The sequence below is a fragment of the Aquila chrysaetos genome, chromosome 10 (genome assembly GCF_900496995.4).
Source record: "Aquila chrysaetos chrysaetos chromosome 10, bAquChr1.4, whole genome shotgun sequence".
Classification (NCBI taxonomy): Eukaryota; Metazoa; Chordata; class Aves; order Accipitriformes; family Accipitridae; genus Aquila; species Aquila chrysaetos.
This window is the reverse complement of record NC_044013.1, coordinates 11,416,704-11,431,951: the sequence shown is the minus strand read 5'-3', so window position 1 is coordinate 11,431,951 and position 15,248 is coordinate 11,416,704. Positions and strand designations below refer to the sequence as shown.

Genomic DNA, 15,248 nt, shown 5'->3' with positions numbered 1-15,248 from the left:
CAGAGATTATCTGTAGGCACTTCAAATTACATCTGCCCATTCCTCCCCACCCGCTAGCAGGTGAGCCATGCTCAGCCCCTTCGCAACACACCTGGTCTACACTTGGCCAGGAAGCAGAAGTTCCAAGGTCTTTCACGTCGCATGTCTCATGCACATGTCTCATGCACTGAGAGGTGCAGTGATTTTAATCCAGCAGTTAGTACCTGGTTTTCCAAGAAGCGACGGACTTTGTAAAGGTCTGGATAATAGTCATTTCGGACTACAATCTGCAACCAGCGGATACGGATTTCTGCATTCATGGAGTCCAGCTGAGAGGAGTAACATTCCGAAAGCTTTTTTATCACCTCTGAAGAGAGCACATACACAAAGAACTATGACCTATTTTGTTGAGTTTGAGGGTCATCAGAGATTAACGAATCATAAAATCATGGAATCATACAATGGTTTGAGTTGGAAAGGACTTTTGAAGATCATCTAGTTCAAACCCCTTTCCATGGGCAGGGACGTTTTTCACTAGATCAGGTTACTCAAAGCCCCATCCAACCTGACTTTATGTGAATGATAAGGTCAACAAGGGGTAGGGCTCTTTAGAAATCAATTATTTATTCCAGGAATACTTTTCTACTATCCTGACAGAGTACTCACCATGTGGCAGCGGTGACCCATCCAGCAATCTGTCCAAGAAAAGCACGGTTTGGAACGTTCTCCATTTAGTGAGGTCAACACTGCTGGCAGCAGCAACAGAGTCCAGAGGCTCTGTGGTCCAGAGTTTGAAGAGCATCTCCACTGGTCTGGTCAGACTGGATCCCTGAGATAAGTCTGGCTCAGCTAACGGAGGTCCTGTAGCATTGAGCCAACGTTCAAACTCCAGTCCTGGAATGAGGAGCACCAAAAATGTCGAGCAGGAGTCTCTGCAGGTGGCTTGGCTGCCTCAAGGTTCAGGACTGCTTCTAGCACAGTTAAAAGAGGTTCTAACAATAGCAAATCAGACCAACCTATAGTTACAGCGACATAACCCCTCCAAATTTAACCATGAGTTTTCTGGAGCTCAACATTACAGTAAATACAAAAAGCACACATGCTCTTAAGGCAGCCAGGCTAACAAGTATCTATGGTCAAACTGTTCTAATATAAGATTTTTTTGTGCGTGTGCATTTCTCAGAATTCTGAGGAAGACTGAAGAATATGGGGAAAACACACTTCATAAAAAAAAAGTGAGAGGGCTCACTAAACTCCTCCTACACACCAGCAAAACCAAGCAATTTATACAATCAATAACTTGAAAAAAAGAAGTTTCTCCACAAGCAGCAGAGCTAGCAGAGCCTAGTTTCCAACAGAGCTCTTCCCCTTGACCCTTTACCACCTCAGCACTTTCCTAACCCTTGGCAATACTTCCCATTCCATGCCATCTACCCTAAAACTCCTCTCTCCTGCATCCCCTGAGTATTAGCCAGGCAAAAGTTAGCACGTGCTGTGGTTAACTCATTAGCCAACCAGTGGGCCAAATAAAACATAGAACTACTGATCTCATGCTGCAGTTTTTCCCACAGTAGGCTTACTCATCTACATCTCTCCACAGGCAGCTTCCACAAAGCCCGTAGGAACCTAGTATCCTTAAGAGCTGTACTCCACTGCCAGTCTGGTTTAAACTGACGGATGGGTTCAATAATTACTTGCAAGAATGGACACGTGGCAGGATAACATTAGTCTCATTCCTTTAAGCAAGTGGGCTAGTAAGCACCCAGTAGATTACAGACCTTTCATAAATCCACCAACAGCTATAAATAGGGGATATAAGGGAGAGTGAAACATTATGGAAGAGATTTTATATGCATGGATAGGACCTTGGGAAAAGTCATAGTTCTCAAAGCATGTTTTATGTAATTAAAATAGATGAAATTTCAAAGTGTGTTCACCTTTTCCTTGCATTTGAGCATGTGTAAATCTCACAGGCACTGATCATTCTGTCTGCAGTGTGAACGATGAGTTAATGAGAAAGTTAACTGAGGGCCACTCAGCTAATTAATGCCAAAATTGTCAGCGATTTAAGATGTTCTCATTCCCCAACATGGAGGCAGTAACAATAAATCACCACAACCATTTCTATCATGAACATCTGGCTGTTGCCAAAGGGTGTTTTTTGCCTTAGCATTTTCTTATGCATCCTTCAAGCCAAGCACAAAACTTATCATCCAGATTTTCTACAGTTAACTAAGTGAATTTCCTACCTGCTTTGCTCTCAACACATTGCTCTTTCAGCTCTGGAAAAAAATTCAGGAAAGAATCCAGAAGATCTTGAGCCACAACGCTGGTAAATTTGTACTTCTCAATGTAGGCCTGAAACAGTAAAAAGGATAAGTTATGATTAGGAGAGAGATAGCTTCCTTTCAATGTAGAACCACTGCATGCAACAAAAAAAACAAACCAAAAAAACCAAAAAAAAAAAAAAAAAAAAAAGATGGAAGAGTGAGAACAAATAGTTGGAATGTTTCAAAAAAAAAAAAAAAACCAAAAAAAAAACCCAAAAAACAAACCAAAAAAAAGCCCAAAAACCAAGAAAAATATTCTCCCTCCTCCTCCCAGACGATAAAAGCACCATAACAAGAAAAAAATTGGGTAGCTGCAAATACACTGGCAGCTGAGTACAGGGGTTTTTTTTCTGATACAGATCAAAGATACATTAACATATCAAGGGCAGAAAGTCAGAATACAACTGGCCACTGTATTATTCACTGTTAGATTATGGACTAAAGTCATACTTAAAGAACTAAAGAGAAAGACGGAATGGGGGATGGATTGGAAAAGGAGATAAAAAACATGCATGCAGCAAAAAGAAAAAGCAATGAGTTTTGTCACTTTTCAAAAACAAGTCAATAGCTAACATAATTTTCTATAGGTTTTGCGAATGTGCTCCAAGGCACCAAACCTGCCCCAACATAGGAAACCATGCCCTTTGTCACACTGGCTAAAAAACCACAAGCTAATACTTTTTACTAGTGAATGAAGTCACATCGTTCCAGTCACAGACAATCTACACTGGAACAGCTTTCTAATTATTTGGAGCACAGAACAGGAGGTAACAAAAGTATACTACTACTCTGTATTTGGCACATTATAAGCTTAGAATCTGAGACGAAAGAAGAGCATGAGCACATTCACTTAAGAGAAATCTCATAGAAAGAATTATCTAGGTTGACAGACAGGCCCACACCATTCTTCCATCTCAGACACACTCGTATTCAACTTTACCCCTATCAATTAGCCACAGTGACAAAACCTGAAAAAAAAAAAAAAAAAAAAAAAAAGGCAGCTCTAAATCTCAAAGGAAACACATGCTTATTCACACTCACTCTTAGGAAAGAGTCAAAGTGTCTTGGGTCACCACAGAGCTGGGACAGGTAGTAAACAAAGCAGTAGCCTTTCTCATAGGTGAAGAGGTTCATTAAATTACTAGGATTTACACCTGAAAGGAGAAGACAACAATGTTATGAGACACTCTAATGAGGACACTAATTTCCAACTCTTCCAAGCATACAAACCCCTTAGAGATCACTGATTTGAGATGTAGTGACTTAAAATCAAAACAAGCCTATTGTCAGTACATTTGATTTACTGCAGTAAATTAAATGGAAGCAGTCCAAACACACAGACTGGGGGGGGGGGGGGGGGGGGGAATCAATCATTGTAAGCTAAGTATTAATTCCCAATGGAACAAGTCACTTCAAATTAGAAGTCACAGAAACCACACCTGGAATTTGAAGACAAATCTTTTTTTTTTTTTTTTTTCCCCAGCACCAAACTCAGGGAATCACCATACCATAAATTTTTAAATATATCAATGTAAGGTAATCACTATTTGTTCCTTTTTTGAGACTTCTAACACATGCTTTTCCATTCCATTTGGTTCCAATATCACCTCCACTTGCATTTTAGGTTGTTTTAAATATCATCTAGATTGAAGAATGCTTCACACCTCCAGTGGTGACCACAGAACTAGAGAACTATCAGTGAAGAAGATACACGATGCTGGAGTGCAGACGTGCATCTGGCTCAGGGGATAACCAAACAGCCTCTGCATAGCTCACTCAACAGGAGAGCAAGTACTTATGTTATCTGTATGCTTATGCATACATACATAGTTCTTACATGAACACATAAAAGGAGGAACATTTAAGAGCACAGGATTTAATACGATGTTTCCAAATATTTTCATTATAAACTGCTTTATTTTACATATTCAGAAGCTCAAAACCACACAGCTTTCAAGGCATTTTTTCACACTCTGTTTCTACTCAGTAAGTCTGTTTTGTTCTTAAACAGAACAATATTTATAAAGATGAGTTAGCCAACTTTGAAGAAAACTTCAAGGCAAGTTTCCTTATTTACTTTTAGACTGGTTTACAAACTAGTATTTCCTTTTTTCTTTCTTTTACAAAGGATATGTAAAAATTAGTCTTTTTGGCCTATATTCCAGCATCAATATACAGAAATTTTGTGTACAGCAGCTTCAGCCAAAAGCAATACCTGGCTCCAGTTTAACCTGAAGCTTGCTGACCGGGTTGTCTTCTCCAAGGAGCTTCATCTGTCTGTGGAGGGCATCAAGGCGGAATGCAGTCTCCAAACATGTGAAGGCAGCTCCTAGCCCAGAAAGAAACTTATTAGTTGTGGGAAAGTGACTAGTAAAACCTGACCTGTGCAGAACTAGCACAGGTACAAAATAAAAGCTACTGAAGGTGTAAAAGACATAATAGCAAGACAGAATCACAGTAATGCAATGGTGGAGAAACTTGAATGCAAAAAATCCTTGCAATTTGTAATGAAAGTCAGAACCTGAAACAGTGCATTTACTCACTCCAATTATGCAGCAGACTGAACCGAAAAACAAAGCAGCATGAAAACTATGCTAAAGTTTACATCCTTGACATCATCTTATCAGTTATAGCAAGGTAAGCAGGGCAGCATTGGAATAAGTATTGTACAGGTAACTTTCAAGGAGCAATCAAGTACTACAAAAAAGTAAAGTCACTGGTAGAATAGTAGACACACGATTCCATATTCAGTGCCAAGGATATTACTAAGTGAATGTCACCTCTTGGGTGAAAACAGAAAAGGATTAGATTTAGTTGGTATATTACAGATCCTGTGGATCTTTTTTAAGCTTTATATAGCATCCCACCCATATTGTATCATACAGTTTTCACCTTCCACTCATGAGAATTTCTTTTACAGCTGCAACTGGGTAGGCTACTCTTTCTCTTTTAACTGCAGTGTAGAGCATTCCATGCTTTCAAGCCAAACTAGCTGTATTACACTGGCAAGTCAAGAGATCTTTCCTACACCCTTGCAGATGTAAAAAGCTGCGGAAAATAGATGTTCAGATTCAGAAGATACTTAACATCCAGCACTATTAACACTTTGTCTTTCTTTGCTAAGTCTTCAATGATAGGGCTTGTTACACAGATATAATCTCAGAGTCTCTACATATATACACAGGAATCAGATATAAGCAAAATGAGAATTAAGAACCAGGATATATTTGGAAGATAGAAGAACCCATACTGGCAGACAAAGGGGTGGATGTGCTTCACAGGGGAAAGCAAGAACCAGGATAGCTAGTGTTAAGGGCAATTACTTCAAGCTACAGGGAGGAGGATTAAGCAAGATCCAAGAGGTGTGGTTGTCAGTGGACTCCAATTTCTGTAAACAATGTCATTACAAAGATGCCTTTTTATTAACAGCAGAAGATACTCCAGAAATGACGTCAGAAATGGCAAGATTCAGATCGAAGATTTATCTTAGAAACAAAATGGAATGCAAAGAGAGCTTACTAAAGAATGGCACAGGGAAAGGCATTTCTTAGTTTCCTGAACAATTGCTTCTTGAAACAACCAGTTCTAAATTTCAAGAGAATAGACCAAAATCAGCAAGTAGCTTGTCCTATGTCAGAGGGACAGACTAAGATGGGATAGAGAACAGGTCAGTATCTTCTGACCTATTCGTATCACTGCCATGTAAAACACAATGTGACTTATAAGAACAGTCCTAACCACTGAGAATTACTCAACATAAAACAGCTTTCAAAGATATATAATATACATTGTAACATCTCCATATATGCTCAGAGCACTTCTTTCCCTAAACTTCACTATCATCAGCTCATCTCCAAAAACAATATACATGAATAAAAACAAAGGCATCCTTCTAAACACTCTCACTGCCAAGATTTCCAGGAATTTTTCCAAGATTGTTTACAGCAGATGCATGAGAATACACATGGTACAGGCTTTTAAGAACATAACAGGACAAACTAGAGAAGTGTATGTTCCCATTATTCATTTCAATAAAAATCCAATTAAACTGAAAAGCAATAGGAATGATTTACTACTACTATATTCTAAAGACAGTACCATACAATTGACCTGTGAAATTCACTGATATAAGCAAAGGCAGGGCTGTACAATTCTTCAGGAAGCCTCAAGCAGATAAACAGACAGCTATGTAGATGTGTAAGGTTTGTTTTTTTTTTTCCTAAGTGCTATTGCCATCATTCTTTCCAACAGTAGGTAGCTACTGACTGATCAGGATTAGAAAGACACTTGTTCAGACAATAGTTATTTCACAATATAACCATGATAAGATTTCTTACATCTTTCTCTGAAGCTCATCCTCCACTCACCTTGCTCTGACGTATGAACACCTGCCTGGTACCCAACAGTAGTTCCAAAGTTCCTACCAATGCCCTTACAACGCTGTGCTAACACACCTCACTTAAAGCCCCTATTACTGTATCAGGTATTGATTCCACCCAAAGCCAAGACAACATCACACTCTAAGCATCTAAGATGTTCAGTGCAATTTGGAGCTTTGTGTGTTCCAGAAATAAAAAAAGAAAACCAGCTCCCTACAGACTTTTGAGCTCCCAAGGCAAATACTCTATGCAGCCAACTCTCAATTATTGGTTAGACATAGCATAAGGAGAAACGTTTCTCCATCTATACCGTAGGTCTCGGTGGTGATCCGGCGCTGTGCATATGTGGCTAGCCCCTCGCTCAGCCACATCTCCTCCCATGTAGCATTGGTGACTGCGTTTCCAAACCAGCTGTGGGCAACTTCATGAATGACGTCAATGATCAAAAACTCATCGCTCTCCAGAATGGAAGAGATGATGAAGGTCAGGCATGGGTTTTCCATGGCAACAATAGGGAAGGATGGAGGAAGAAAAACAATGTCGTATCTAAAATTAGGGAAAGAAGAAGGAAGAGGGGAGAAAGGAGACAGGTAAATTACAGCTATTTCATAAGACACATAGTAACTTTTTTTTTTCTTTAGAAAAGGCTCTTCTGAGACTTTTTTGTGGCTTCAGGAACAAACTTTCTAGAGCAGTGGTGCCTTATTCTTCTGATCAGGGGATCACAGAGCTTATTCTGTCGGCCAAGGACCTGCACACGTTTGGATGTAAAGACTAGACAGTCTTTTCATGTGCAGCAGATTCAGCACTTCCCAGAAGCATCACACTCGCGTCACACACACAAACTCATCACAAGTTGTATATCTGAGAGCCAGAACAACTAAGTTTACTCTACAAACACTACCACATACACAGTGTCGAGACCCCAGAGGCTCCCAGGAAAGAGACACACTGGGAAGCTATCAAATAAATTAATTGATTTGGTGTACCTGCAGTGTCAGCAAAATGACTCTAGTCTGTCTGCTTCGGAACATAACAATACTATTTGTTTTGTTTTCTAAATTTCTCCACCAATGATCAGTACTGGCACACTGGGCTGTGTTCTGATTATTTCAAGCAACATTTTGTACGTTAACACCACCACCACGTTCTTCCTGCTTACCTTTAGCAAAGAAATATAGGACGCCTTTGTAAACATTTTCTCCTATCCAAACAATGAAAGCATTCTCTCAAAACATTTTCTTTTAATCATAGACAAGCTTAACTTCAGAAACTATTAATGATGGGTTTAGGGACTAGGACTCTCAATGAGTCTGTACTGAATCAGGTTTTCAGCACCCTCAGACATACCACAATAAATATATCGTATGTCAAGGACCGCATGTATAAATAAGTAAGATGAATAAATAAAAACTGCCATACATTTTAAATGGTGTCTGGCCCAATGTTGGACTTGCATCACAAAACACTATAGTATGAAAAACTTTCACTCCTCAGGGAAGATCCACTGTTTAAAAACCTCCAGTTCTGCCCACCACACCAGGCAAAACACAACTGTGCCTCCATGGTCCTCTCTGCTACTTGCAGAGACAAAACTCCAGAGTTTGTTTCCAACTACTACAGTGCTGCCAGCTGAGAAGCTCATTTGTCCTGCTATTGCTAGCATAGGGAGAAAGCAGGATGATTTCTCAAGATTGATTTATTTTGTTCCCACTACACATTCCTGTGAGACTTATTAAACTCACCTTCCCCATATATATGGGCCATACAGACTCTCTGCAGCAGTCAACCAGCGCTCAACAATGCCAGAAAGCTTGCTGATGGCTGTTGGCAGCAGGCAAGGCTCTGCCCACACTCTGCTCCTGTCAGAAAACAGAAAACATCAGGTGATACTTCAGCAAACTGAATTATCTCTTAAAAAAAAAGAAATAGCCTGACTTCTCACCACACTTCCATGTATGGTAATAGTGCTAAGAGGTCTCACAACAGACTCAGGCCTTCTTTAGGCTAACACTCTATGGATACGTGGCAAGAGATAATCAAAGATCCCTTAAATAAGGCAATGAGACAAGTAGCTGTAATGACTACAGGGGACAATAGCAACATTTATGAAAGACGAAAATATCTTTGCCAGTGCAGTGCCATGAATTTCTTTACACCCAACTAAACCTCAAACTCTCTGAATGCTCACAGCACATGGTCCCAACTGTTCCCTTATTAATGACTCAACGTATTTTCTACTTACAACATGAAGCACTGTAGAGAGGCACAAAAAGCAGAACCAACTCACTGCAAATCTTACCTTGGACCTATGTCTGCATGTATAAGGTCTCCTGCCACCAGGGCCACTAGGTAGGCAGGAACTGGATATTCCATGTAAAATTGATATACACCTTCCTCTTCTAAATAGGTACTTTGGGTGGCACTCATCAACACCTGTATGCCTGCTGGAGCCTGGAAGACCAACACACTAGATGATCACAGCTGAATTACTACACCACTGATCTCTCTGGTTTTGTTCATCTATACTTAAGGATGTATATTAAAATAATTCATTTAGATAACACAAAACGTAAGATTTCTGTGAGGTTTTTATACCATAATCTACCCAGCCCGTGAAAACATACCAACCAAAAACATTACTCCTCCTATATTGCATGGGTTTTTATGCCAGCTGCCCCAAAAGTGCCCACATATCAAATTATTCACCTAGACAAAATGCAAAATTATTTGATGCTGCTTTCATAAAACTTTGGTTTTTTCCTTTCAAGAACTGATAAAATACAGTTGAGTATTATCATCAATAACCACTACTGGAAGTGACCAGCCAAATTCTCTCTCTCTTTTGTGTTATCCATTTCATGGTTACCCTTTCAGTGTTGAGTACAGGTAAGGCAAGAGCCAAGTGTGATCAGTAACAGAGCTGCTTTTGGGACAGTGCCCTGATTCTGGCCCAAGAACCAGAATGGGATCTAAAAACTCCAGTATTTTTTATAACGCTGTCACAATTAATATTTAATATCATATGTACATACACAATGTAACTATGCTTTCACAAGTTAACAGCAGCTCAGTGCTCCACGAACCATTTATAGCCATTCGGTCACTTACCTTGACAGTAGCCGAATAGGTACATTTCACTGCTGGTGTGTCAAAGCAGGGGAAGAAAGACCGGTTACACACTGAGTGGCCCTGCGTGAAGACAAACGGCTTGGCATTGCCATACGTCAGTTCTGGATCCAGCCACCAGATCTGTTGAAACATGACGTGAAGAAGAGGTGAGGGAAAAGGACAAAACCACAAGGATGAACTGCCAAAAAACAAAACCTGAAATCAAGAGGATTGTGGAGGAGAAGGAACACCTCAGCTGTTTGGCTCCCCAGATGAATACCTGGCACAGGGCACATTTCCATTTCTAACAATACATCTTCCTACTCCTGTTTATTTGCTGTGACTACTCGGAGTAATTCCTTACTGTCTGAACACCAAGTGGTGCCACACAACATAGTGTCTTCCAGCCACTCGCTATTTCTGTGGTATCAATTTGCCTGGTTAAAAACAACTCCCTAGCAAACATCCACACAACCTTCTTCTCAGAGGGAGTACTCTGAATATCTTCGTGTTTCTAATTCAACATGAACAGGAGTAGTAGGGGTCAGGTAACGCAAGCTAAAAAAAAAAAAACCAAACCAAACAAACCCAAACTCACAAACCAAAAAACCCTGAGGCTGAACAGTGTACACAACCTTATCTCTGACCCTGACACTGCCCTACTGGCTGAAGCATCAAACATTTTGACACTATGCAAAAAAGTCAGTATATGTAAGAAACATCTGGTCAATGACACTAGAGGCCTCTTTTTACAGAGCGGATAAGGAGATTCTGGGTGGTCACACAAAAAAAAAAAAAAAAAAAAAACCACAACCAAACCAAAAAAACCCCACACCACTGAGCATGTCAATTTTCAGTATCAAACAGCAAGTAAATCATGAATCAGACCCTCAGCAAATAATTAGAACAGATTAAGAATAATATGAAAAAGTGCAGTTATTTGCCTTTCTGGTTTTCTGTTTCATATGCAATGTTTACGCTTTCACATGCTCCCTGCCTCCAACTTTGGAACATAGGAGCAATTTTAAATAAGGATTTTCTTGTAATCCTAGAACTCTGGAGCTGAACTTTTACGGAAAATATCAAATATTGTGAAACTTGCAATAAAGTTAGAACCACTGGAAGTCTTGGGAACAGTCAAGCGCAAGGAATAAAACTTCTGAGTCTGCTGAACTCTTAGATCAAAGCAACCAATAAATCTGAATTCAGGGAATAGCAGTTAGTGCAGACACTAGTTCATTTCTGGTCCTCAAGAGAAAGCAATGAAATACTTACAGAAGAGAAGCCTGGGTACTATGTCTGCTCTCATTTTAACAACATATTACAATTCTGTCTCCTAGTTAACCTCTGTGTTCTGGAAGTCAAAGTTTTCTCTCTCCCCCTCTGTCCTATAAAGTTACTTCTTGTTATCTTCTTCCCTTGCCTTCAGACCCTTTTCCTCGGATGTCAATGTGCTCCACTCCCAAATCATTCACTTCAGCAGTACCCCTGGAGATCAGTGAAAGGTAAGGAAAGGAAACATACTGTCAGCAGCTTTCAGTTATTTGTATAGAGGTTCACACTTCCACTGGCAAATGCGGTTTTTTCCTAGGTGGGAGGCATTACAGAATTAAAAACCTTTATCTAGAAGTAAAATTAATCTCAGAGCAGCATACTTATCTTGAAATTTGTTTTAAGAGTACCCTCTTCTGTTTCAAGCCTGTTGGGCCAGAAGCGTGCTTAAAGCATGACTTCTGATGAACCTTGCCTCACTTACACCACGAGGGCTAAGGCTACGCGACTCTTCAAATCCACATGCTGCATTTCAGCATGCCACTGGCCAAATCCCTAGGTCACAGCCGAGGTGCACTACACAGCTACAGATTTCTACTCCATGGATACCTGCATTTCACGGCAAGGAATATCGTCTCTGCGATGTGACATTGTGGAACTGGAGTCAACTATTCCAGAAGGCATCTGGGGACACAGGTCTCATTAAAACCCACAGTTTGAAACTAATAGCTTCTGCCCAGAACACACATTCACATAAAAATGCAAGTGCTATGTTTTAATCCAGGGTAGTAGTTTTCTAATGATCCAGGAAGGAGGCTCAGAAATTAAGTTTTTCAAGATCTGCCCCAATGCCAACTTTTAAAAACACTCCTCTGATCAGTGGCTTTGTGCTTGTATCACAAAAAGTCTGACTTACAATCTGTATCATTGGCCTTGCTGAAGAGGCTCACCTTCCAAAGGTTCTGTTTCCTTTGCTTTTTGAGAGACAGAAAAGGCTAACAAAGAAAACAGAGATATAAGACACCACCAGACCTCAGTTGCAACACTAGAGTAGGAAGGAAAAAGGGTTGACAGATGATGTCTTTAGAGCAGAGAGATAAGGGGAAGTTCTCCCTGACCAGAGCAGGAAGAAAACATAAGCAGGAAGCAAAGGGGAAGTGAGAAGCTGATTCTTGTTTACAAGAAACTCCATAAATTAGGGACAATTTCTTTTCAACCAGTTCCCCTTTATTTGACATTTGGTTGAGGTTAAATGAAGCACCAGCCCCACAGGCCAAGAGGGAAAATATTTGCGGAGGATGAAGTATTTTTTTCCCCTGTTTCCTAATGTCTGCAGCTACATGGCAAGCCTCCGTCTCTCTTTCCAGATGCACTTGGAACAATGATGAAAGTTATCCTGAAACAATATAAATAGATCTGTAATATAAATAGACCAGGCTATGCTGCCGGACAGAGGCAGGACTATGGACTGGGGAAAACGAGTATAAGCAGCATCCCAGAAAGGAGTGCAAGGAGCAGGGTACTGCTGGGGACGGGGGGTGGAGCAGTACACAGGGACAGAGCAGTATTTGGGGCCATATCATCTACTCTACATCCAAATCCCTCCCGTGCTGCCCTTCAGAAATATACGTGACTCCTCATAATGCTCATCATTTTTATCTAGTTTTTCAAGTATACAGGTGAGCTGTTTCACACATTAAAGCTGTTCTACGATGCATTTCAAGTAAAAAAACCTGCTGTTTGGCTCCTCTGCTGAACAGAGGCTTTGGGCAGTCCAGGTTCTCCCTGCCCACATACTGCAAAGAAGCTCACACTTTATAAGGCACCTGCCAAGAACATATTTTTTATTGACTTAGATTACAATCTTTTACCCAAATCTGGTAAATGACAAAGGCAATTAGCTAAGCCTCTTTCAATTTTAAATCTCTCCATGTTTCTACCTGCATTATTGATGAAGCTCCCGAGAAGAGCTGCAACGCCACAGCTTCCGTTCTAGACAAACAACAAGCCGCTCCACCTGATGACAAAGTAAACCGCACATCTGAGATGCAAAGGATGTGACAGGAGCAAAGCAGACCAGGACAACAAGTCACTCTAGGAGGACTGAGGAATCAGGACAAATCTAACGGAACAACAGGGAAGTTCCCAGCACTGCAAAAAGGGCTGTCCTTTTTGCTGAATCCTGAAAATTAAGAAATGCTATAATTTTTTATACCAGAACACAGAGTGGGGTTTGCATTTAAGGTTGTCATGGAAAGAAAATAGCACTGGTGTTAACATGTGCGCTGCCAAATCAGAGGTGTGACACAGTGGGCAAAAGACAGATGTAGATTTTTCTCTCTAGGGAAAAAAAAAAAAAAAAAAATCTTATGAAAGAGTATTTGTAGGACCAAGAAGTAAGGGGTGAGGGAAAAGAAGGGGAGGAAGAGCACTGTCACTGACACACCTGATCAGCGTGTGCCTTCAGCCCACATCATGAGACACACACAATATTTATGACAGTCTTGCTTCTGATGCAAACTGGTGATGTACCGAGCATATGGTTTCCTAACAGCACAGGGAGCTGGAATGCCCTGTGAAAGGCAGATTTAATCTCTCAGCTGTCTCTCAATGTCCATCAAACAACCAAAGATCTTGGCTCCTTCCTCCACAGGAGAAATAATGGGACGGTCGAATAACATATCCAGATGGCTCAAACGAAGTATATCAAGACAACAGGTTTCCAATTTTAAACAGACTACTATCTCCACTGCTGATCTTACTGCCAACACGTCCATGCAGCACTGTAACAGGAATTTACTGTTTTATAGGTCCCACAAGTATGCTAAGGGTCCCATAGAAAATAAACCCTGACCTAAAAAGATTACATTTAGAGAAAGGTCAAAGAAAATAGAACTTCTAGAAGACAGAGGTCTAACACTGTAAAGTTTGTTCGCTTACGCAGAGAAAAGGGACTGTGAGGAAATGTACTAGACACGAGTATAGACACGAGTATAAACCAGTTCACCCTTATACACATATGGGTTACTCATCCCTATTAAAATGCAACACTAGGCTGAAAAACAGCAGTGACAGATAGCACTACAATAGCACGAAATGACTTTGGATCCAAAAAAAATAGTTCAGCATGCGAACATGAAGAGCTAGAACAGGTGCTACTCGAGGACAAATATTTTGCCAGCCAAAATCTACAATAGTGAGCGAGGAAGCGTGGTACGATTTATGTCAGCGAGCACGCCTGCTTCTACTTTTCAGTATCACTTGAAAAGGGCAGTGCATGCCCCTGACACTGTAACCATCAATAATCTTTTGACACTAGTCCCTGTAGCTTCATTTCAACTGAAGCAGTACACGCCATTAAAGGTACAGTAAAGGCTTCAAAAGACAGGATGAAGAAAAGCTAGTTCACGTCTGATCCAGGGGAAGAAAGACAAACAACAGAGGGAATGGAAAAAATGCCCTACTCTCAGCATCCTCAAGTATGTAACATTCACCCTGGATTGTGTGCAAGGCCAAGGAGGCGACGTGTTAATGCAAGGTGAGACTAATGAAGATCACATCAATCAGTGCCCTGCACCTTCCAGCGGTTTTCAGATCATTTCTAAAGCTGAGTCTCAGATCAGTATTCCATTACATCTGAGATCATTTCTCCATAAACACAGCAGGACAGTCTGCCCCTTCAGCAACAGGGCTGGCAAAACCCAGCAGAAAGCACAGGCTAGTCTAAAATAAAACAATTTGTTCGAGAGAAGGAAAGTATGTTACCGTGTACTTCGAGAGGTATGGCTCGGCCAGACTGAGAATGATTATAGAGCACGGAGCAACACCAAATTAGCTTTAAAGCCTTCCCACCATAGAGTAGACGAAAGAGGTTTCTCCACAAAATTTTGAAAAAAACCAAAGAACACAATCTTCTGAACCCACTGTGGGCCCTGAAAGACATCGTCCATATACCTCTTCAGTGCAGAAAAGCTTCAGCAGAGTATTGTACAAGGAAATAGTAAAACCAGGAGTTCCATAAGTGAAAAGGAACAATATCCTCACTTACAAGTGGATCTGAAATTTTAAAGTGCCAGAATTTCACCTCATTTTTGCACTTTTAGGGAAGGACCAGCATGTTAAAAAGTCACCATCTAACAAAAGGAAACTTCTGTCAATAAAAATCTTCACATGGAAC

At 40.6% G+C, this 15,248-nt stretch overlaps 1 protein-coding gene across 11 annotated transcripts in view; it reads right to left on the bottom strand.

Annotated features, from left to right (window-relative positions):
• ABCC5 (ATP binding cassette subfamily C member 5) overlaps positions 1–15,248 on the bottom strand; it is a 74,575-nt gene that overhangs the window by 2,933 nt on the left and 56,394 nt on the right. For 9 of the 11 annotated variants that reach the window (XM_041126971.1, XM_041126975.1, XM_041126974.1 and 6 more), the window contains 9 exons: positions 9,800–9,940; positions 8,991–9,142; positions 8,434–8,550; positions 6,999–7,234; positions 4,525–4,638; positions 3,351–3,463; positions 2,229–2,337; positions 646–873; positions 204–346 (listed from right to left, as the gene is read on the bottom strand). In XM_041126971.1, the coding sequence (XP_040982905.1) occupies positions 204–346; positions 646–873; positions 2,229–2,337; positions 3,351–3,463; positions 4,525–4,638; positions 6,999–7,234; positions 8,434–8,550; positions 8,991–9,142; positions 9,800–9,940 (1,353 nt within the window). Of the gene's footprint in view, positions 1–91; positions 347–645; positions 951–2,228; positions 2,338–3,350; positions 3,464–4,524; positions 4,639–6,998; positions 7,235–8,433; positions 8,551–8,990; positions 9,143–9,799; positions 9,941–15,248 lie in introns of those variants that run through there. The other 2 variants (XR_005933471.1, XR_005933472.1) reach the window with 2 other exon arrangements.